The sequence below is a fragment of the Schistocerca americana genome, chromosome 2 (genome assembly GCF_021461395.2).
Source record: "Schistocerca americana isolate TAMUIC-IGC-003095 chromosome 2, iqSchAmer2.1, whole genome shotgun sequence".
Taxonomy (NCBI): domain Eukaryota; kingdom Metazoa; phylum Arthropoda; class Insecta; order Orthoptera; family Acrididae; genus Schistocerca; species Schistocerca americana.
The window spans coordinates 989,577,387-989,602,241 of record NC_060120.1 but is presented as its reverse complement, the minus strand read 5'-3'; the positions used below and the strand labels follow the sequence as shown (position 1 = coordinate 989,602,241).

The 24,855-nt window shown below is 43.2% G+C and overlaps 1 protein-coding gene across 1 annotated transcript in view; it reads right to left on the bottom strand.

The window, feature by feature from the left end:
- Positions 1–3,275: 3,275 nt before the first annotated feature.
- Positions 3,276–24,855, bottom strand: part of LOC124594590 — a 57,213-nt gene continuing 35,633 nt past the window's right edge. Inside the window, exons 8-11 of the mRNA XM_047132963.1 lie at positions 20,130–22,182; positions 9,667–9,814; positions 9,486–9,576; positions 3,276–5,868 (exon numbers count right to left, since the gene is read on the bottom strand). Of these exons, the coding sequence (XP_046988919.1) occupies positions 5,701–5,868; positions 9,486–9,576; positions 9,667–9,814; positions 20,130–22,182 (2,460 nt within the window). The 3' untranslated portion in view covers positions 3,276–5,700. The remainder of the gene's footprint in view (positions 5,869–9,485; positions 9,577–9,666; positions 9,815–20,129; positions 22,183–24,855) is intronic.

The following is a 24,855-nucleotide window of genomic DNA, read 5'->3' as shown; positions in this document are numbered from 1 at the left end:
AATTCCAAAATGTAGCGTGAGCCAGTCTCGTCCTTACCAGTGCCATGAAGTGGACTATGCAGATCTTGTTTCTACACATCATAGCGGAAAATAAGGTTTCATGGCTGTCAGGGTCATGGACCTGAAGTTAGGTAGTTACTTAATTACTCGATACTGGCTGCCCTCGGGAGATTCCTTGCGGGAAAGGAAAGCCGACTCATTTACTGTGGGAATTGCACTGCTTTCGTAGATGCAAATAAAAAAATTCAACATTTTTTTCTGTAAGGATTTTACTGCTCCAAATGAGGCGAACAGTTCGATCTTTTCCAGCACCAGTTGGAATGTTATCTAATGCATACCCTTCACTTTGATGGACTGAGGGAAGTAGGAGTCAAATCAATGAGGTCATATCTCAAACACCTCACTAGCCATTGACAGATACGTACATGTTTACATATAAGGCCATTGAGCACTGCCTCTGATGACATAGATTCCCCTCTGCTCACAGTCAATGGTTTTTTCTCGTTGGGCAGCCCCTTTCTGCCCCTCTTGAACCACCTGTCCTTGGGATTCCCAGAAACAAGTGGGACAGGTGGCAACTTGTACAACAGCTCTAGTCAGTCCCTTTTCAAGGAGTTGACCCATGGAAACCAGCATCATACTTTCCTCTCATGGCATACAGGCTGAGTCTTATTGACCTTACTGTTAATGAGCACAATGAGAGGCATATAACAGAACTGTGTCCCTTCTGTAAGCAGATAAACAGTTATCTGTTCTCCCCCTATTTGTGTGGCAGTACTCAATGTACACATTTCCAAATTTCTATTAACAGCAAACAGATCTTAGCTCACTAATTTAACTTAAGAACTAGCTAATGTATTCTTGTGGACTGACTTATGTCAATAGGAATTATTTATCTACATTACAGTCCACCTTCATTGAAAGTACTTTTCTACTTTCATATGCATTAATATTGTGTACAGTAATATATTGATGGTTTGCTGTTTTTGTTGTCCATGGTTCTGAATTTACATATTTGGTGGGTTATTGTGTTTCACTTAATGCTCATGTCAACCTTCCAGCTGTTGGCAGTTACAGTGTTACATGATATTACTATTTCTATACTGAATTTTTCTCATATGCTGGTACTATTGATACTTGTGTAAATATTTTGTTGTTTTTGTCATATTACATCACCTTTATTTGTTGTTACACCAACTTTTCTGTAAAGGTTTCTGCAACTACCACTCATGAGCTGGCCTGTCTGTAAAATTAATTAGTTTCACTCATAATATTTACATTTAACTGAGGAAATGAGAAGATTCGTTTTAGAGTGAGAATATGTTCTCTCACTCCCCTTTTACCACTTCTAGTAACATCTAGTATTATATTTTGTAACTGGTCAGTTGGTACTGTCCACTATCAGTTGCTCCCCTAATTGTGTGCTACTACATGGAGCAGTCTGTCCTTTTGTTCAGCTAAGCCACATATTTCAGAGAGGCTGCAGTGAGCAGATGGGTGTCTCTGTGCAAGTAGCTTAGGACTATCACAGTGAGCAGATCTATTGTTTAGCACTGTCTTAGCACATTTATGGGCAAGCCGCAACTGTGATTCTTCTATAAATTACACCCCATTCTTTCAGATCATCTGAGTGGTAATAAGGGTATAGCTTTGTGTCCTCTCACTATATATACTCAGAATGTAAATGTACAACTGAAGGTGCCAAAGTTGTCTGGGAGAAAAGCTTGTGTTCAAACACATTAAGTCTGCTCAGTGGGAGCATATGTTTTACCATTACGAAAGCTGCTTAGTAAAGATTTTCATTGATTTACTAAGTAGCAATTTTCCATATGGTGCAGAACAGACCAGTTGTTCAAATTCTTCAGGATAACATGATGCCATTACAGCATTATTAAAATTAATATGCTATTAGGTGCAGTGAATAACAAGCAGCAAATGTACATTGTCAAACATACAAGATTTCACCTATCATGATACAATGCTTCCAGTTGTTGGTGACCAGTTTGTCAGTGTGTTAAATGGACCACATATATGGACAACTAGTAAAGTTTTACTCTGCATGGAAATCAAGGTACTACTGCACTGTGGCTTCACAACATGTAAGATATCCTTACAGTCACACTGCAATATTATTTTGTTTAATATCTTGTTCACAGACAAAGTCATGTATGATTTGTCCATTGGTAATTGGTTTCAAAACTATGGGTATGGTCATATATTATTATTGATCTCTGTTCTGCCTGCTGTCCTATGGCCAATATAAATGTGCAAAATTTGTCTTCTTTTGAGTTACTGTGTGTGTGTGTGTGTGTTTATCACATTAAAAAATACTCCATGCTACAGAGAAATGGATGATCTACTACTGCAGTAGAAAAAAATTCTTACACAGTTTCGTTTGTTTATGCATATTGCTGATTGTTTTATATCCATTACATAACAAAACCGCCAAGCAATTCTTATGATAAAAATCCAAACTTCAAGTATTTGACAGTAAATATAACTGTATTTATAAATGTAATCAAAAGTTTTAATTTACACCACCCATTATCTGGAAGTACGTAATTATGAGCAATAACTAATATTGCAACTCTGAGGATCTAATTTGGCCATTAATTTTTTTGACACTTCTGTTTCATCCAGACAACAGGAATAGTTACTGAAAGGAGTAGGTGTCATAAAGTAACCCTCTTAGGTACGTTGTTGAGGTGAATTGAAAAATCACATAAATACAGATTATTCTAAGTACAATAATTTAATAAATCCTTTTTGCCTTGCTTTGTACAGACTCATCTTACAACTTTATGTCAATGGCTTAATCTTACATATTACATATATCAAACTTTCACACAACTTCTACTGCAGAATTTTCATTTTTACTTCAGTTATTAACACAAACACCACTTTTTCAAAATATACTTCAGTCAGTCAGTTATCTTTACATGTTTGTGCAAACATAATTTTGACTAGCTCTGAATACTGTTCCATGACAGAATAAACATAAGCAGCTAAAAATTAAGCAATTTGTAATGTGGGATGCTAGAATGAAACCAGCTGTTACTAACAAGAAGGATAGAAATGTACTGTGCATAGAAATAGATTGTTAGATTAAATAAAATAATATTTCTAGTTCTTAAGTACTGGATGCAGCTACTCAGCATAAAATAACTGTACAAAAAAGTAGTTTTTACATACCCAATGCAGGTACCAGGCATAAAAGAATTTTGCAAAAAAAAAAAAAAAAAAAAAAAAAGAGAAATCTATTTCCTTAAGAAATAAGAGTCGAAAATAATACTTTCATGTTAGATTAAATGTTCAGCAATTTTTGTTTATATACTGTTGTTATATTGACCTTGAACAGTATTAATCACATGAAGATTTGCAGATCAGTAAATGAGGACTGGGGCTAACTGATTTTTGATAAAGTGATTAAAATTAATTCCAGCATACTTATAATGTTTTCATCTTAAGTAGTAATCTTTTAAAAGATGGCAAGGAATGTCTCTCATAAGCATATGTCTCTGTAAAGAGTCTGGCAGTATGGTTTGAAAGTGGTATAATCTCAAAAACTTACAGGTTAGCTAACATCATGTTGTGATGCTTACATCTACTCTTCACATTTATGATTTTAATTTCAAAATTTCTTTACTTTTAAAGACTATGTACATTGTTTATTTTCATTTTGCAACATGAGGTCTTTGTGAAATTGGAACTGTTGCATTCTGTACACTCAGCTAAAGAAATTTATCCTTGTAGTAATCAGTCATAGAAAGGAGCATCCATCATTGATATCCATTACACAAAAGTAAAATAATAAGCAAGGAATTAACAGAACAAAATAGTGGAATAATTCTGGATTGAAATCTAACATACTAGTCCTTCTCCTTTATAAGATAAATGTTGCATTGTTAGTTAAGGGGCATGATTATATCACTGTATCCACATCAGCCACAGAAAATTCTTAAATACACTAAGTACAACCATTATGGATCTGTACAGGAACTGGATGAATTCTTCTGATAGTATGTCCAATCAGTTTCATCAATACTCCATACCAACACATCTCAGAAAATTCTGTTTCTCTTTGTCAACTCTGTCACTGTGGTGCACATGAAATAAAATGAAAATCTGCCATGTGACTAGTTTCTATTGGGTTATACGCATCTACCGCACATGCACACACATACAAAATAACTGCCATCATTTCAGTTTTAATAGTAGAAAATATTTCAAACAACTATAATATTAGCAATGGGTATATATGTACGTCCCCTTAAAAAGTGAAAACAATTTCTCATCACTTTTCTACTTATACTTTATAAAAGGGGTATATAAGAATAAAAAAGTGAAAGAACAATTTTCCTCCACAATTTTTCATGATAAATAAATTCTACTGTATGATTAGAAATATCAAATCACTAGTAAATACCAGGTAGTCAATTATATCAAAATATGTATAAAAGATTTACTGGGAAGAGATAATTTAAGAAATATCTGTGATCATGCATTAAGCTCAAATACACATTCCTGTTGTGAGCAAATTTCATAGGTATCTTCAGAAATAAATGTCATTATTAGCAGCAATTGAAAACCACTACAAAAATATTAACATAACTTATTAAATTTTCGTGAAAATTACAAAATAATTCTTCAGTGGCTAATATCAAAAAACGTGCTGAACATATAAAAAATTATGTTACATTTCATTTACATGTTTCATAATATCAGTTTACCTGTACCTAGCTGAGGTAACATTACCTTCAAAAAAGGAAACTTTTCCCTGCAAAACCTTAGCAACTGCAAATAAACAAAATGTATATGAAATGCTGCAACACTGTCTGTTTCGAGTTAATGTGACAGTACGTGTGAACAGATTTTGGATTTTATATGCCCAGATTTATTCATTTTTGGTACTTCGTTTTTTGGCCATGTTATTTTTAAAATGGTATTTACCATTCTCAAATGCAAATCAACGAATGTAAAGCATACATTGGCAGTTTTAGAATATTCAAATGCCTTGAAAACAACAGAAATGTTTTTTTCTTTTATGGGTGAAAACATTAGTTGGAAGTGAATTCAGATTTTCGGTTAGGGTATAATAGAGACTACCTAGAATAGAAAGATAACCCATGTCGGTCACAGGTCATGACGGAAGGAGGACGCAGAGTAGCCTTCATGTTTATGGCTGAGTTGTTTCCCATTATTATAACTCGCGAAATGAAATCGGTAGCGTTCTGTAAATCAAGTAAGGTGTACATGATTTTGTAGTCTCTTTGTTGCCTACGTCCGTGGTCGACACATATCAAAAATGGTGCTACCTGATACCAACACCATTCAACTAAATTTGCCACAAGAATGGCTACTGTAGAACTATGACCGTTCTTTTATACTGTTACTTCTTACGCTCCCGAATGCAGTACACTTTTTGACATTAATTTGTTACATGTACACAGATAGGACCCCTGCAATAGGAGGAGAACGTATTTTGAAATGGTCTTTATGTTGGACAGGCGATGCACCTTGATACACAGTTCAAACTCTCAACAGCAGTCATCGAGGAGCTCCTTGCCTTCATCATACGATGTGACGAGCTCCAGTCAATGAGCCCAGGTTGCTGCTGAGCACACTCCTACAGGTACCGGACAATGGCTTCCATCGGCACTCGCTGACCCACGTCAGCCACAACGCAGAGGTGATGGTGCTCTACTTTGTTGCGAAGTTGTGCAAGATGAGAGGCTGGTCGTCCCGTTCCTGACCTGGAGAGCCGCTCATGTATCCAGGCGAGGGCGATTCGGACTTCTCTGGCACCGGGGTGATGTTGGCGTACTGCCCGCCGATGGTGCGAAGTGGGTGGCCAGCTTTATCGCCCTGCTGCAAACACACATCGAAGCTTAGTACCAGTGCATTTTCCGTATTAAGACGACACTAAAAACTTCAATAGGGTGACGATGGTAGTGGAAGTGGTGGTAATAGTAGCAGTGGTGATAATGAAAATGCTGGTGGCTATGGTATTTCTAACAGAGAATACAGTGGTATTTAGTCATGTTTGGTAAAATGTTGATGTATTATTAATTATTGTTACACAAAAAGGTTATTCGACTGCAATATGCAAATACACAATCGAAAAAAGTATGAAAACTCTCAACATAGCTGCTAAGGTTCAGTGACCGTGTCAGAATTATATTAGAACAAATAAGCCTTCGGTCACAAATATTAAGTCAAAATTGACCAGGTTTCGACGCTACTATGAGCGTCGTCTTCAGAATTAGACTAACTGTTCTAAAACATATTAAGTATATAATACATTAATAAAATTAAAGTTTGTACTGACTGGAAAAAGATGCAGTAGTTCCAAGTCACATATTAAAAAAGGCTAAGCCGGAAAGGCGACGTCATGAAAGTTGTAAGTAAGATGGCGAGCCACTAAGGGCTGCTCGTACTGTGAACAAGGGTTGCAACAAGACTGAGGTGCCCACGTTAGAAAGTGTGGGCATGGTGTTGCTACGAGCGCCATCTAGTAGCCGCAGGCGCTCGTAGCAACACCATGTTTACTAGCCCACACTATCTAACGTGGGCACCTCAGTCTTGTTGCAACCCTTGTTCACTAAAGTACGAGCAGCCCTTAGGGGCTCGCCATCTTTCTTACAACTATTCGTGACGTCGCCTTTCCGGCTTAGAATTTTTTTAATATGTGACTTGTAAGTACTGCATCTTTTTCCGGTCAGTACAAACTTTAATTTTATTAATGTATTATATACTTAGTATGTTTTAGAACAGTTAGTCTAATTCTCAAGACGACGCTCATAGTAGCGTCGAAACCTGGTCAATTTTGACTTAATAATTGTGACCGTGGGCTTATTTGTTCTAATACAAGTATGAAAGTTCACAATAATACAACAATTTACTAGGTGGTAGGTACATCAACACAAATTCTACCACACGCCCTGGCTGTTCACTATGATGAGAATGGGTAATCAGGCCACACTGCAAACGTACTGGAAGGGAGTAAGCTTATCCACTATGGATATCGTATAGTTCATGATAACTGCAGCCTGTCACTTTGTTTATTCGGATGAACTAGCTACAGAACCATTTCAGAGCCATCGTTAGATGACGTGTGCCTAAATTACGTCTCTATTTTCGTAGCGTAAAGCTAGATACTGGTTCCTTGACAAGACGATATGTAACGTTCTGAAGTGTCCACATCAGTGACAGTTATGTCACGTTATGTCGAAAAACGAATTTCTTCACTTACTGCAGCAATGAAAGCATGTGGATGCACATTAACTACTATAATATGAGAAAAAAAAGTTCAAATGGCTCTGAGCACTATGGAACTTAACATCTGAGGTCATCACTTCCCTAGACCTTAGAAGTACTTAAACCTAACTAACCTAAGGACATCACACACATCCATGCCCGAGGGAGGATTCTAACCTGCGACCGTAGCAGCCGCGCGGTTCTCGATTGAAGAGCCTAGAACCGCTCAGCCACAGCGGGCGCCTTCCAGTAATCCCTCGGGCAAGGGTGTGTGTGTGTTGTCCTTAGCGTAAGTTAAAGTTATATTAAGTAGTGTGTAAGCCTAGGGACCGATGACCTCAGCAGTTTGGTCCCATAGTAACTTACCACCAACCAACCAACAGAATTTCATTTCCGACACAGATTATCACGTAAATATCACACAAGGCGATATATTGAAATATTTCTCAAAGAGCCAGTACAAAGCACTTTTCTCCAAATGTAACTCCTGAAAGCCTATCTGAGTGTGAACGTGAAAAGTTTGGAAAACAAGTTTGTAGAAATAATTATCTGAAATGTGAATAGCCTCAATTCTTCAAACTTTTTGCTTTGCACGTTCTTCTTTGCTGATGAAAAGTCATCGCAGTCTGTCCTGTATTTTACAAGCTTAAATTCACATGTGTATCTATGGTGCATTACTTTTGGTCAAGATTTATTTCAATTTTGCCTTACCCCCAGTTATCCAGTTGAACTGAAATTCTGTTCCGTTAACTGTTGGAGACAGTGAAGTATCACAGTTACTTTCCGCGGAAATTTCAGGTCACAGCTCCATATTGTCGATGAACTATAATATTTGCTGTCAGATTTTACTAAAAATCGATATCCCACAGTTTTCAGAGCCACAGATAATGAACTACTAAGCGTGTGAAGATAAAAATTCATTACATATTATCTTTTCACAGTGTTGCATTGCGGTTTCCTTCGTTGATTTACTTGAAACTATTTGCAATCAGTTTACAGATATGTTATTAAGAGCTAAGCTATTAGGAGTAACCTTATTGCACACCCAATTATTTACATTTTTAACGAGAATTGCACAGCTACGCCGGCCATGGTGGCCGAGCGCTTCTAGGCACTACAGCCTGGAACCGCGAGATCTCTACGGTCGCAGGTTCGAATCCTGCCTCGGGCATGGATGTGTGTGATGTCCTTAGGTTAGTTAGGTTTAAGTAGTTCTAAGTTCTAGGAGACTGATGACCTCAGAAGTTAAGTCCCATAGTGCTCAGAGCCATTTGAACCATTTTGCACAGCTATGCCTCTCCATGGAAGGCCTTTGCGTCTCTGTGGTTTGAGCACCTCTGCACTAAATCATAGTATTTCATAGAATTTTAAAATTATGCATGTGGAGGGTTAAGCTTACACTCTCTTGCCATAAAATACAATGTACTATAGTTAGTGATAGATATCATTCCTGAAGTGCAAAGTTTCTAGTCACTGGAGAATGCGTTACACAGAGATAATTGAATGAAAGTCTAAGTAACTGTTAAAAGGTAGAACACTGACCGAAACCTCCTATCACTAAGCAAACGTGTAAGTCACTGTACCTCCCAGTGACACACGGCCTCCATGCAACAACAAAGTTGCTACCCCTGTGATTACGATATAATCTTACTCGCATCCTTCGAGTCCAATGTGTCATGGTATTCAATAGACTGCAACAAAATTCCGCCGATTTTTTTTTTTCAGAAAGATATGCAATATTGATTTCTCCAATTTTTTCCTTGTGGATCACAGCAGGAAAGCTAATTCTTTCCTCAGTAACACTGGATTGCTCCAAAAAAAGTTTCAGGGTTCCACAGAACTCTGCCTTATTACAGTAACTGATCTTGTGAAGAAGAAAGGAAGGAAGATTAGGAGTTATCGTCCTGCCAATTGATCTTGGAGGTAAATCTTATAAACACAGTAAAGGAGAACTGAGCTGCCCAGGAAGCACCTCCATCCCCGCCATCCCCCTGCCCACCACTGGGCAATCATAAAATGATAGCACTGAAGTTAGATTTGCATTGCATTCGCCTCCCGAAAAATTTCAGATGTGAAGCGTACAGACTTCCCTACGGACCAATAGTGAAGAAGGATTACTCAAGTTTTGGGGGTCACGACTTGTGGGGAGTAAATGGATGTTTGAACTACGACAAAATCTCAGAAGGTTATAGTACTATACGTAGCACACGAATGCATATCGACTTTACCTTCATGTCGCCGTCAAGTATCGACCGGTCGATTAGCTGATATTCCTTTCCAGACCTCGGCCTCAGCGTTGTTGTGGCTTGTCTTCCCAATCTAGAACAATAACAAAAGAATACATATATTTGCCAGCTGAAAAACGGCGGAATAGCAACTGATGAAGAGCAATGAAGTCATCATACGTACAGTAGAGCGTCCTGGACGTCAGAGGAGCTGTGAGAGGAGACCGACAGAGTCTCGATGTAGTCGGACATGTCAGATGTGCCGCTACTGGTACTGCGAGAGTCCATGTAGGGCGCAACCACGGCGCTCTCGCCGCCCGGACTCTGGAAGCCTGCACACAGAAGAGTTGCAACATTACATCTGCTGAACAACAACTGGTATAATTTACGTATTACTCAGTACAGTGATGTAAGGGCCATACAGTCGTTACGTAACTGATATGATTTCTTAAATTCGAGATTAATTCGTCACAAACTACAGCTGAAATCGTTAAAGTTTAAACTGTCACTTTCTGCAAGTGAAATGCACGAAAACGAATTTTATGCTGAATTTCGTACAATATTTTTGTTCTACATCTACATCTGCATGGATACTCTGCAAATCACATTTAAGTGCCTGGCAGAGGGTTCATCGAACCACCTTCCAAATCTTTATTATTCCAATCTCGTACACCGCGCGGAAAGAATGAACACCTATATCTTTCCGTACGAGCTCTGATTTCCCTTATTTTATCTTGGTGGTCATTCCTCCGTATGTAGGTCGGTGTCAACAAAATATTTTCGCATTCGGAGGAGAAAGTTGATGATTGGAATTTCGTGAGAAGATTCCGTAGCAACGAAAAACGTCTTTCTTTTAATGATGTCCAGCCCAAATCCTGTATCATTTCTGTGACACTCTCTCCCATATTCCGCGATAATACAAAACGTGCTGCCTTTCTTTGAACTTTTTCGATGTACTCCGTCAGTCCTATCTGGTAAGGATCCCACGCCGCGCAGTAGTATTCTAAAAGAGGACGCACAATTGTAGTGTAGGCATTCTCCTTAGTAGGTCTGTTACATTTTCTAAGTGTCCAGCCAATAAAACGCATTCTTTGGTTAGCCTTCCCCACAACATTTTCTGTGTGTTCCTTCCAATTTAAGTAGTTCGTAATTTAATAGCTAGGTATTTAGTTGAATTTACGACTTTTAGATTCCACTGATTTATCGTGTAACCGAAGTTTAACGAGTTCCTTTTAGCACTCATGTGGATGACCTCACACTGTTCGTTATTTAGTGCCAACTGCCACGTTTCGCACCATTCAGATATCTTTTCTAAATCGTTTTGCAATTTGTTTTGGTTTTCTGATGACTTTATTAGTCGATAAACGGCAGCGTCATCTGCAAGCAACCGAAGAGCGCTGCTCAGATTGTCTCAAAAATCGTTAATGTAGATGGAAATGAGCGTTTGGCGTCAGTGGCCGGGAGGCCCCTCGCGGGGCAGGTCCGGCCGCCATATCGCAGGTCTTATTACATTCGGCGCCACATTGGGCGACCTGCACGCCGGATGGGGATGAAATGATGATGAACACAACACAACACCCAGTCCCTGAGCGGAGAAAATCTCCGACCCAGCCGGGAATCGAACCCGGGCCCAGAGGACGGCAATCCGTCACGCTGACCACTCAGCTACTTTTTTTTTTTTTTTTTTTTTTTTTTTTTTTTTTTTTTTTTTTTTCTTTTTTTGTTTTTTTTTTTTTTTTTTTTTTTTTTTTTTTATTATTAAATTTAGGTCAGGGGGCAGAGTGGGCAGGGGTCGTACTTGGAGGCCTGGCCACGGTGTCCCCGTCTCCTGACAGGATAAGGGAGAGGCAGCAGGAAGGAAACATTGATATTGTAATTTTTTTTTTTTTTAGTAACAATAATATTTTATTTATTCATTTAATTTTAATGTCCCAAAAGAAAAATCATATATAAAAAAGAAGGGAAATAAATATAGGGCCGAAGTGACATCCTCGTCACTTCACTGGGAGTAAATCCTATCCCTCGATACAACGTAAACCTGGGACTCCCCACCGCTTCGGGGGGTTATGAAACATGCTGCCTAGAAAGTTCGCAAAATGCGTTTTATATTTAGAGTGGCGTCTGATGATTTCGTGTTGTTCTAGTAGATAATGCCAATAGTCCATGACCGATATCAAAGTCCGCGAGAGCACGTAGTGTGATGCGTGTCCTCCAATCCATCGGATTGCCGATGTTTTGTGTGAGGGGAAAAAGACAGGGTCAGGGAAAAATAAAGCGTCCGTCGTGATCGTGGATTCGTCGGTGCGTCGGAGGAGGGCCATGATGCGTTGCGTCAGCCGCCAAACATCCTTTGCCCCACCGCACTGCAGAGAATGTTCGTCGGTGTCCTGCATGCCACATATAAGGCAGAGCGGGGAATCTACCATGCGAATGTCGTACAATCGTTGGCGGTTGACTGTCTTGCGGTTGATTAGTGTATACCATGACGATCGCGCTGCTGTGGGGAGGAGAGGTGTGTGGACAGCTCGCCAAATCTGTCGCCAGTTTCGTGTTGGGTATTTAAGTTCGACAACATTCCTGCCATGATGACGCCGCAAGTATCGATATATCTCACGGGTAGTGGGGATTCTCGTTGAAGGTATCTGTGACTGAACATAACTGAAATCAACAAAAAATCGCGCGACATGAGAAAACGAGGGCGAGATGGTGCCTACTGCTACCGGTGGTTCAAAGGACGTGGGAAGAAGCACATCCAGGATGGCCGACGTGATGGCGTGTTGCCGCTGGTTCCAAGTTCGTAGCGTCGCTCGCAGGTATAGAGCTAGAGCCTTGTTCCGCACATCCGTGAGGTTAAGTCCTCCAGAGTGGTATGGGAGAGTTAAAGTCTCGTATTTGATCTTAAACAACATTCCTTGGCTGACATAGTATCCAAAGGCCGCCATTAATCTGTCAGCGAGACCATGTGGCATTGGCAGTACCTGTGCCAAGTGCGGCAGTCGCGAGGCCAGGTGAACATTAGTGTAGTCCACCCTTTGGAGCAGGTCGTGCGTTCGGAGTGAATTGTTGCGTATGTGCAGTCGTACGTTCTGGAGGAGACGTCGATAGCTCGCCGCCGCTGATTGCCGTAGCGATCGGGTGAACAAGACACCTAAGCATCGCAAGATGTCCACCGTCGTAAACGGACTTCGCAGAGCGTCCAGCCCTCGACCGATGTGCAGGATCTTGGTTTTATTCATGTTTACCTTGCTTCCCGCAGCAACTCCGTACGTAGTAAGAAGGGTAACCACCTTACTTACTTCGTTCTCCGACCGGACGAGTATCATCAAGTCGTCGGCATATGCACGACACGTGAAGGAGCTCGCACGGAGTCGGACGCCTGTTAGAGTCCGTCTAAGAGTCTGCATCAATGGTTCGAGCGCTATTGTAAACAGTATCATCGACAAGGGACATCCTTGCCTAACTGAGCTGCGAATATGAATCGTTCCTACCTCCCTGCCATTGACTCTCACCGTCGAAGAAGCGCCGCGAAGGAGGCGCATGAGGACGGTAATAAAATCCTGTGGTATCGCCATGCGTCGCATGGTCGAGTCAAGGAAATCATGGTTGATCCTGTCAAAGGCACGATCAAAATCCACCGATACGAACGCCGCTCGCATGCGACATGCTTCCGTCAGGGAAATTACGTCACGGTATTCGCCGAGGATAGAATGTATGTTGCTCCGAACCCCTAGACAAGCCTGGTCTGGTGCTATTGTTTTGGATATTACAATCTTGAGCCTTGCCGCCAACATGCGCGCAAAGATCTTATAGTCAGTATTGAGCATCGTGAGCGGTCTAAATTGATGGGCGCTGTCACTCGCTGTCGATTTCGGTATTGGTATAAGCAGTCCCGCCATGAACTGCGACGGAACATCCGTGTCAGGGCTCAATAACTCGTTATACATCAATACCAACTGGGACATCATTAAATCCGCAAATGCGCGGTAAAATTCGAGTGTCAACCCATCTGGCCCAGGGGATTTATGCACCGCACCCTTCGCGAGTGCGCCCCGGATGTCATCTTCCGTTATGGGTGCCAATAGCACCTCTGCATCCGGACCATCCACCTCCGTTTGCATCTGTCGCAAAATTTCTTCTTCTGTCCGATTGTCCGTCGGCGTCCCAGTGAAAAGGAGGCGGTAATGCTCCAGAAACTCAGCAGCAATGGCCTGTTGTGACGTCAAGGGCCGAGCATCGGCATCATGGAGGAATGTGATTAGGGATCGGCGATTACGCGCATGTCCCTTGGACACATGATGCATGCCAATACGTTCTCCATCGACGTTGTCCAAGCACCGAGCACGGATCGAAAGTCCCTCCAGTCGACGTCTCGTGATCGATAAAATGCAGGCCTGAATGCGATGGACTTCCGCTTGACGTTCGGGCGATGGGGCCCTGGAGGACAGGTCGCGGAGCACCATGTAGTAATAGTCAAGTGTATCTCGGACCCATTTCGCTTTTTCTTTGCCATACGTTATGAGAGCTCTTCGTATCGCCGGTTTTGCACACTGCAGCCACCACGAAAGAACCGTACGGTGCAGCGGCAGACGGCGAGTGCAAGTCTGCCATGTTTCTTCGATCCGCTGGCGACATTCGAGATCCGCCAATAAGGAGGAATTAAGTTTCCAGGAACTACGACTCCGCCAGACCCGCTGCCGTGGGAGGGTTAACGTGCATAAATACGCAAGGTGATCCGTAAAAGCTGTGGGCCAACGTTCAGCAGCCAACACGTGATCTCTTAATCCGTCAGAAACATAAATCCGATCCAGCCTGCTCGCCGAGTGGCTAGTAAAATACGTGTAGCCCTCTCGCTGCCCATGGATCTTTTCCCACGTGTCCATAAGGGCCATGTCCCGGCAGATCGTGTTCAATGCGTGGCAGGAGCTGAAATTAGGAGTTTGATCCTTCGGTGTGAGTACACAGTTAAAATCCCCCCCTACCAAGATGTGGTCATACCTCCCATGGAATAGGGGGGCAATCTCCTCCGAGTAGAATCGTGCACGCGCCTGTCGATTGTCAGATCCGGAGGGTGCATAGATGTTGACGATACGAATGCCGTTCACGGTCATAGCCAAACCCCGAGCCGAAGGAAGGTAATCGAGGTCACACATTGGAATCCCTTCCCGGACTAGTATCGCTGTGCCACGTCCTCCATCTGGAGTCGGCGCTAGATAAGTGTGGTATCCATGCACGTCGGGAAAAGCAGCATTGAAGGTTTCCTGCATCAGCAGAATATCAACGTCTGTGGCGTAAATCATGTCCCGGAGAAGTTGCATCTTTGCAAGCGAACGTGTGGTGTTAATGTTCACTGTGCCCACCTTATATGCTTGGTTCGTTGTCGTTGTCATGCTCGTGTCATGTCATTGAGAACTCCAAGGGCTTTAGTCTACTATTCGTGCTCAGAGGGGTGCCCGCCAACGGGCTGCCCTCCTTCGTTGTCGTTCTGTGGTGTGCATCCTGTAGGTGAGTGGTCATCATTTGGGGGTGGCAATTCCTGTAGGTCTTCGACTGGTTCCGCCCAGTCGCAGTGGTCATCCATCCGAGAAACGTCCTCTGATGTATTTCGACGTGGCTGCCGGGACATTGGTGTCCCTGACTCCTTCGTCGGCAGCGCTGGGTCAGTCGGTGTCAATGAAGAGGGACCATCTAAAAGGCAGGACATCCGGTCACCATCGGACGGAATCCTGTCAGCGTCCTCTGAAGACACGTGTTCTGTGTCAGACAGTTCTTCGGCTAGGATACCTTCCGTGTCCCCTAGGCTAGGGGGGGACGTGTCACCCGAACTATGGCGACGCTTTTTGCGACGCTTCGGCGATCGCTGTTTGCGTGCCCTGCCCTCTGCTGCCTCACTGTGATCGTCGGTCGTTCGTTGGTCCGTTGCCGGCGCCACCGTCTGGACCTCCACTTCCACGTCTCTTGCTACATGTGAGTTTTCGGAAGGTTCCTCCCTCAACTGTCGTGACATGGGTGCAGGGACATTCTCCGAGTCACCTCCATGCTCCCGTAACTCGGTCTGCCCTTGCATAAACACGTCCTTGTCACGCTCCGAACTTGGCAACACTTCCCGGCGGGCCACCGACACGTACGTCATCGGCAGTTGCGTGGGAACTTCTCGCTGTGACGCTTCTCCACGTGGCAGTTGCACGACGCGGCGTTGTATGCACTCCGAGCGGATATGTCCTTCTCCACCACAGCCAGAACAGGTGCGTGGCTGGCCATCGTAGATCACAATAGCTCGACATCCGCCAATGTATAAATAAGACGGGATATGTTTAGTAAGGACGATCCGCACCTGTCGCACGCCGTTTAGCACAGGATAGGTATTAAAACTAGCCCAGCGTTCAGGCGTATGACTAAGTACCGTTCCATATGGTCGCAGCGACTCAGTAACCATCGATTCTGGCACCTCAAACGGCAATTCAAAGATCCGAATGACCCTCACACCCAATCCTGAAGGAGCTACTGTTACATCGCTGATATGGCCATCAGAGTGTCGAAATTTAAATCCTCTTTGAGCAGCGGAGAGAGTTCTTTCACACGCAGCTTCATCGGTCATCTTTACGTACATTGTACTGCTTACAATGGACAGGTGTATTCCAATTATGTCTGCAGCAGGTAAACGAACTTCTTCCCTCAGAAAACGCTCTACTTCGAAAGCTTTGGGTCTGGCAAATTCGTTGTCGAACGTAAATTGGAGCGTAGTCTTTCGAAAATTGTGTGCCATGGCGATCGAGTCAGACAACAACACGCGCGAGTACCGGCGGTGTAAACACTTCCTCGTTCACGCGCGCCCGCGGCCGGGACAGCAGGTCCGTGCCGCGCCGCTGCCTAGAGCAGACTGCGTTACTGGGGCGGACGTTAATGTAGATAAGGAACAGCAAAGGGTCTATAACGCTACCTTGGGGAACGCCCGAAATCACTTCTGTTTTACTCGATGACTTTCCGTCAGTTACTACGAACTGTGACCTCTCTGACAGGAAATCACAAATCCAGTCATATAACTGGGACGATATTCCATAAGCACGCAATTTCACTACGAGCCGCTTGTGTGGTACAGTGTCAAAAGCCTTCCGGAAATCCAGAAATACGGAATCGATCTGAAATCCCTTGTCAATAGTACTCAACACTTCATGTGAATAAAGAGCTAGTTGTGTTTCACAGGAATGATGTTTTCTAAACCCATGTTGACTGTGTGTCAGTAGACCGTTTTCATCGAGGTAATTCATAATGTTCGAACACAATATATGTTCTAAAATCCTGCTTCATATCGATGTTAACGATATGGGCATGTAATTTAGTTGACTACTACTACTACCTTTCTTGAATATTGGTGTGACCTGTGCAACTTTCCAGTCTTTGGGTACGGATATTTCTTAGAGCGAACGGTTGTATATGATTGTTAAGTATGGAGCTGATGCATCAGCATACCCCGAAAGGAACCTAATTGGTGTACAGTCTGGACCAGAAGACTTGCTTTTATTAAGTGATTTAAGTTGCTTCACTACTCCGAGGATGTTTACTTTATGTTACTCATGTTGGCAGCTGGATTCGAATTCTGGAATATTTACTTCGTCTTCTTTTGTGAAGGCATTTCGGAAGGCTGTGTTTAGTAACTCTGCTTTGGCACCGCTGTCTTCGATAGTATCTCCATTGCTATCGTGCAGAGAAGGCATTCATTGTTTCTTGCCGCTAACATACTTCACATACGACCAGAATCTCTTTCGATTTTCTGCTAAGTTTCGAGACAAAGTTTCGTTGTGGAAACTGTTACAGGCATCTCGCATGGAAGTCCGCGCTAAATTTCGAGCTTCTGTAAAATATCGCCAATCTTGGGGATTTTGCGTCTGTTTGAATTTGGCATGTTTGTTTCGTTGTTTCTGCAAGAGTGTTCTAAACCGTTTTGTATACCAAGGAGGATCAGCTCCGTCAACTACATTACTACATAACTGTTAAAACTAATATTGGATACATTAATTAATTCTCGCTCTTTGTTCGACAGAAAACACACGTTTACTTTAATAGAGTGGTGTAAGGTAATTTTCTGCAAATAGTGTCCTTTGGCTTTTCGCACTTTCCGGTAACGGATGCTCCACTCATTTAGTCAGTTTTAGAGATCTTAAAAGATGTGTTGTTCAGAAAGGCCATGCTGCAGGGGCCGAAACAAATAACTGGAAGGGGCCTTGCCTGGTGAATATGGCGCGGGCGGGGTAAGACAACCAGTCTTGCGACCTGTGGTTTGGCATTGTCAAGAAGCGGAACTCCTTTGTCACGTCTCTGAGCTCATTGGAGGTGTTTGACTTTAACTGCACGATTGAAAGTGAAGAATTGTGCTTATAACCGTTCAGCATTCACGGTTGCAGCAGCTCACGGTACACCACACCGACTACGTCGCATTTTACCATTCACCTCAGAATTATCGCCTTTGAATCGTAGAAACAATGTCAGCACGTCGTTTCCGACAGAGCATGTTCTCCGTTAGCTTGCAGTAGCAAACGATGAATTTCCGCAGCAGATATCTCGAGACGAAAGCGGAAAAGTAATACATCCCAGACACACTATTCTGTAGGTTCAAAACATGACATGTTTGAGGCACTGAATAGGCATTTCCTTTTCAGTCCACTCTGAAGGTATATACTTTCTACTGTTAAAATTGGTCTAGTGTCCATGTCCGCTATGCTGAACTAAACGGCTATAGCCCATTCCTTGTCAACAGTGAGAATTAATTTAAGCTTCCAATAAATTAACATTCTTTCACTGCACCATTAATGTGCAACTACAAGACAAATATATACAGTACAATCAGATAAGAAATTATTTTGCGTACGTTTCTCCAGCAGAAACGCTATAACTTACTTAATGACACAGCACATTAGAAATGAACAAAGATTTAGTATCATCAAAACTATTCTACAGGAAGCTTTATTACCTTAAGCAGAGGAAAAGAAGAAGAATTATGCATTATTCGACAATATCTTAACCATCTTTGTTTTGCGCTGGACATTTTGTCGATACAACGATGAGCGGAAGATCGTGATAAAACACGTTTGATAGCAGAGATGGAAATCAGTTACAATAAGACTAAAGTATCGTGGATTAAATTTAATACCTCTCCGAAGTGCGTTATGAGGTAAGGACTAGGACACTGTTGATGGTCAGTTTTTTTTTTTTTTTTTTTTTTTTTTTGGCGTAATGTCAGTATTTCCTCAATGGAAAGCAGTTATTCCTACAGCTATGAACGATGCGAGTAAATAATACCTGCTGGATCTATCTAACGTTACTAGAGCTTTTCGAGTGGAGATCACAGCATATCCACAGGACACCTATGTGCAGCTATCGTCATCTTTCGGACTTCTGGAAACGTCTATTCATTGGTATGTGTCATATGGGAACAGATCTCTCAGACAGTGGTCTGTAGTACGTAGAGTGAATACGGAACGAGTGATGACGAGACAGACTCAGAACAACAGGCGTGGTAATAAAAATAGGCACTGATTATACTAGAAGCTCTACAGCACTATAGAATCGTAGCATTGTCAGACTGTCTCAGGTGAGACGGTGCAGGCAGACAGTCACCACGAACCATCGGCAACAGATTACTGGAAACTGGATTGAGATCTCGAGCTGCCATTCGTCGTTTACCACTGACACCACATCAAAGACTTGCATGGTGTAGAACCAGAGTCAACTGAGACACTGAATAACATTTCCTGGTATTCAGAGAAGACCCACCAACTTCAGCAGTCATGATGAGAGGAGCTATTAGATATTACAAAGGGACTGATTTGTTAATTGGTGAATGGGGACTGTCACCTGTTACCACACCTTTCATGAGCAGGATAAAAATGGTATTTTCCAGGAGTAGAATGCGAGACCCCACACTGCAGTTCTCACCAGAAACAGCGTGAAGAAAGTACACGTTCTTGACCACTCTGATAAGTTCCTTGATTTGTCACTCACAGATCATGTCTCGGATATGATTGTAAGACGCATATTTTCTTCTAGCGTCCAGCAAGCAAGGTGATAAAACATTTAGTTGAAGTATGGCAAGATATTTCTGAAGATGACGTATGGAGGCTGTTTATCCCAAACAACAAACATAGGAATGTAATTGCGTCCAGGGGTGTCAGACATACTGATTTTGATGATGATGGACATCAGTTCCGGATGAAAGTTTAATCATCTAAGAACAGTTATGAGCATCTATACAGAGTTTGATAAATACTGCAAAGTACTTCATTATTTAACTATTTTCATTTCCTGTAAAACAACGACGTTCCATTCCTGACACTGCATTTCCTCGATTTGATAAACATCACAGACTGACGAACAATACTAGAGACTTGGTTGAACGAAACATTCGTAATCTGTCCTCTGGGGAAGAATTACTTCCTCCTCAGTATTCTCTCAATGAAATTCAGCCTGTGATGTACCTTCCTAGTTTCATGTAGTTTCATGTGGTCGCTCGTTCCTTGATTGGAACTGGTAGAGATTTTACTATGTGGTAACACAAAAAAATTGTATAGTTTTATAGTGATATACAAACAATGGATTTGGATAAACTACTGTGCGAGGATTAGTTAATTTGATGACTACGGAAGGCATAGTTACCTCTAGCTTTCGGACATACTGGCACTTCAGCTTCCGCCGAAGAAGACTTGGCTGGAACTTTAATCTTTTGGAACTGGAAGGTGATGTCTCTGAGAGGATCCACTGACTTGGATCTCCTCGGTAACGAGGAGTGCAAGCAGTTGGTGACATAGCCAGGATGCCTAGCTAAGCTGTACTGGTGCTTCTTCGCTGACACGGACGTCGTCAGGGGCAGCTCAAATTCGGAAAAGTCACCTCCTCCTTGTTTCAGAGAACCGGTGGAGACGCCAGAATCATTGGAGCTGGACGAGTCGCGGTTATTTCCGGACTTGCAAGGGACGCTCGACGACCGACGAATGTGGACTGAAGCTGGTACCGCAGTGTGAGACCCCTTGGGTTGTTCCGATATTGGCAGCTCGCAGTTGTTAATGCTGGGTCGGCGAGAGCTGGGCACGGATTCATCGGAGCTCCCTGGCTGGCTTGCTGCAACTGCCTCTTCCTTTTGTCTGGATGAGACGCCATCAGGTTGCGGAGTTTCTTTGTGAACATCACATGCCGATGAGACTTCAGTCTCTGTAGTGGATATCATTTCAGTCTTTGGATCGCATTTATGGAACATAGCGTTCGCGCACACCCTCCTCACTGGAGCCGGTGACATCTTTGACTGAATAACGCTGTTCACGTCTTCTAGGGCCTCTGGGTTTCTCGAATCCGCGGAACTCGATCGTTTCCTGCAAACCACTTGGTGTGCCCGCTCGTCGGATTCGGCAAGCCGCTGCTTTAGGTACGGGCTCATCATCATGGCTGCGCCAGGTACTCTGTGGTACTCCAACTCCGACCTCTTACAGCATTTGTCCGCAGACTGAGTTATTGGGCTGGCCAGACTGGGGATGCTAGCGGACTTTTCACTGGACAAGTTGCACATGCCTCTATGGTGAGCGCGCTTGAGCAGATCATTCTTTGCAGCAGTGGATCCGCTAGGTACTGGAGACATCGGGAGATAACCCGGATGGTTTCTACCTGCTGATCCGGTGCTCGGTCCCGCTGAACCGTTCTTTGCAGGTTCCATCATCAGGTAATCGTCTTGCGCGTTAGCACTTGCTGCTTCTGCACTCTCGGTCAGTGCTGAAATACGGCAGTCTCCGTCACTTCCCGCACTCATTGGGCCAGACAGGAAAGCGTGACACTCGTGGCCACACTTACTGCACACCATGATCTCGTGAGTGCCGTAGTGTGTCGTGAATTCCCCCGAGGAGGGCTCTTCACACTTCTGTGAACATGTGGCGCCAGAAATTCCACTATCTGAGGCGTCCTGATTCATACCTGCCCTCATCAGCACGTCTTTGGCATTCTCGTAGTACTCCAGTGACTGGGCAAAGTCAATATTTTCATAATTCGTATCCATCTGGCAGAATTCGTCTCCAGCTGTCTGTTGCTCGCCAGCAGTAGAACACTTCGAACTCTCTCCCTCTATATCGACATTCACGTAGTTCGACTGGGAAGAATTCTGTTCTGCGTCTTCCGCTGTCACTCGGGGACATGTACAAGCCCCCTGGCTGCAGGATGGTAAGTGTTTCCTGCTCTTCTTGGACTTATCCACAGTCGCGTAGATAGCTATCTCTCCGCTCGTGTTGACAACTGGCATCTTGCCCTCGCCACTCAGTTTCACCTTCTGTATAGGAACGCCAGTGTTCTCAATGCCGTTGCCACGCCTGCAGTAGGGCAACATCATTAGGTTCTCCGCCCAACACATCACTTTCTGGCAAGGGCAGTTGGCAGGAGCGCTCTCTGACGGATCTTCGTGTTCCATGACGAGTTTGGTCGTCTCGACCAAAGACGTGACCAGGACAGACTTCTTGGACAACTTGATAACGCAACCACAGGGCTTCCGCAAAGTTTTCACACTGGGCGGCACGTCGTAGTTGCCGTACTGGTTCGTGGTAATCTCCATTTCAGTCGTCGAGGCCAGGGAATCTTTGATGCTCTTCGGAGTGTCGTAATATTCTTCTGTGGTACTTGTGCTTAGTGACGATCTGTTCAGGGTATCACTTTGTCTCGTGTCTTCTTTCGGCTCCTAGGAAAAACAAATAAAACAGAGCACGTTAAAAACTTACTCCTGTATATACATAAAGAATAGGAAATATTATAGTACAATATTGTTTTGTATACTAAAATATTTTCGACCAGAGGACGAACAACTGAGTAAACATTTTTTAGGTTCTGAGCTGTATCATAATTAATATTTTAATGTGTATCCGACTAAGTCATGGTCTGCAACCAGGACATTAGTTTCAAAACGAATACATGAACGATACGCATGTGCTAAAACATGGTGACGGCGTAGACAGAAACAAGTTAAAAAGATTATGTGTGATTATTAATAAAGTACAATAGCCTGATATCAGCGTTTCCATTTGTGCTGTGCTCTGTCGTCCTTTTAATTACTGCCCTATGGATTATCTCTCTATAGGTTTGAGGACGTTGATGGGTACTAAGAAGCGGGTAAGTGGAAAGCGATTAATAATTTTTAGTCCAGTGTTTGTGTCGAGGTTCGTCTAGTCGGTTAACGACTGATCTCAGAAATATGTTTCAGGGTGAAAGTAAGGCTGATGAGTCTTATGACAGCAACGTAAGTGGCTTATAAATGAAGAAAGGTCATCATGTTGGCCAACAAAATGTGGGGACGGTTACATGCGTCCTTCTTCGATCGTATGGAGGAAAGAAACTTGCATTATTTAGATGTAGCAAGGTTGTGCAACAAAGAATTTTGTTCTGTTCTTGATCTTAGGTACATCTTCCCGAAACCTGTACCATTAACTATCTGCAGGTTCTGTGATGTCTTACGCGAGGACTCTCGTAACAGCTTCCGTTCTAGGACGTTATTAAGCACTAGCCCAACACTCAGTGTTGCCAGATTACTTATTTGTCCTAATATTAATACTGGATAGGAAAATCAGGTCAGAAATCATCAGGACTATCACCAATCAGACTAACGACACAGTAAACTATGGATATGACGCGCATATCGTTCGTTTCTCTATTATTTTTCCGACACTCACTACCCCTAAGAAGGCTGCGCCCCAATAGTATATTTTATCATGCTTTAAGTGGTACATGTGCCAAGATCGTTAAAACTGATTCAGATGTTCCAGTTACGCATATATGTCACAAAGGCCTCACCACAACTCCCACAAATCGGGATGTTGGGGGTGTCCCACACAAATAGTGCATTTTCCTAGATGTGTGTACTAAGATTTGTTGAAATGTTACACAGTTATGCTTTTATATTACTTCTCTCCTCCACACATCTCAGTTCAAACGTCCAGTTTAGGGGCGGTAGGAATGTCCTACTCTGACAGCAGATTTTTCCCCCATTTAGTGTATCACATGTGTATCAAGTGGCGTTTGCATGTGTTCCAGAATTACAGAGTGACGCTTTAGATATACAGGACATATTCCTCACAGCCTTACTCTGTCCCTATAGATATTAGGGATATCTTACCCTAGGCAGTCAGATAGCAAACTTACGCGTACAAGGTTACTCATAAGCACATCTGGAGTATCGAAGGATCAACGCGCGAACTACGAGAGATAGAGAGAAATGACAGACAGCACTGAATAAAGCATCTTTTCACGTTTCGGTTTGTAATACACAGTTGCTCAGCGCACCACTCTGGGCAGGCGTGTCTAACGAGAGAGAAATCATCCGCTCCACATTGTTGCTTCGTATTACACTGCACAACACAACTAAAGGATGAGTTTTTAGATTCCCCATAACTGTGTCCAATTGCGACGTAGAAGTTTGAAATTTGGAACAAAGGTGCCTACAACCTATCCCTGTAATGGTGCAAAAGCATGGCGCCCTGCGACATTAACTTTTGGCGACGCTTAAAACAGCAAGATTTTGCCATATGAGAAAAAATACCAGAGTTCAAAAAAATCATGTGAAGTGTAAAAGAGTTAATTATGTCACATAGGCACCATATTTCACCACCTCTTACCAATAGTTCACCCCTGTTTTGAAGCTTCTGCGATGGAGATCAGAACTGCGACATCCAGAGCCCTGATGGAGTGGCATAAAGGGCGTCAATGCAACCACCCCTTTACATGGGACGTTGATTCCGACATATTTCCCTGTCGAGAACAACATTTCGAATTGTAGTGAGCAATAGAATGACGTTCTGGAGAACCTTTGACACTCCTCGAATGCTAAGGCCTTACTCTAAGGGCATCTTGGGGTAACAAACCCATTGACAGTGATCGCACCCCTCTGGAGTGCAGTGCGACCGCAATTTTTGCTCTGGTGTACCAGTAGGGACCGTTCAAAACTATTCGACGAAAGCTAAACGAGGCCCAAGGCAGCAGTTGACATTGAGGGTGTTGCCGAGCTATGGCACGGGGGAGGGGGTGTTAGGTGGACCCTTTGACATTTCGCCGGCCGGAGTGGCCGACCGGCTCTAGGCGCTTCAGTCTGGAACTGCGCGACTGATACGGTCGCAGGTTCGAATCCTGCCTCGGGCATGGATGTGCATGATGTCCTTAGGTAGGTTTAAGTAGTTCTAAGTTCTAGGGGACTGAAGACCTTAACAGTTAAGTCCCATAGTGCTCAGAGCCATTTGTAAAGTGATCACTCGAGGGAGGAGGGGGGTGGTGACACATTGACAGACATGTGAATGAATCGGCAAACACCAACCCCCTTCCCCGGTGCCATAGTTCGGCTACACCCTGGGTGTCAACCACCCGCTTT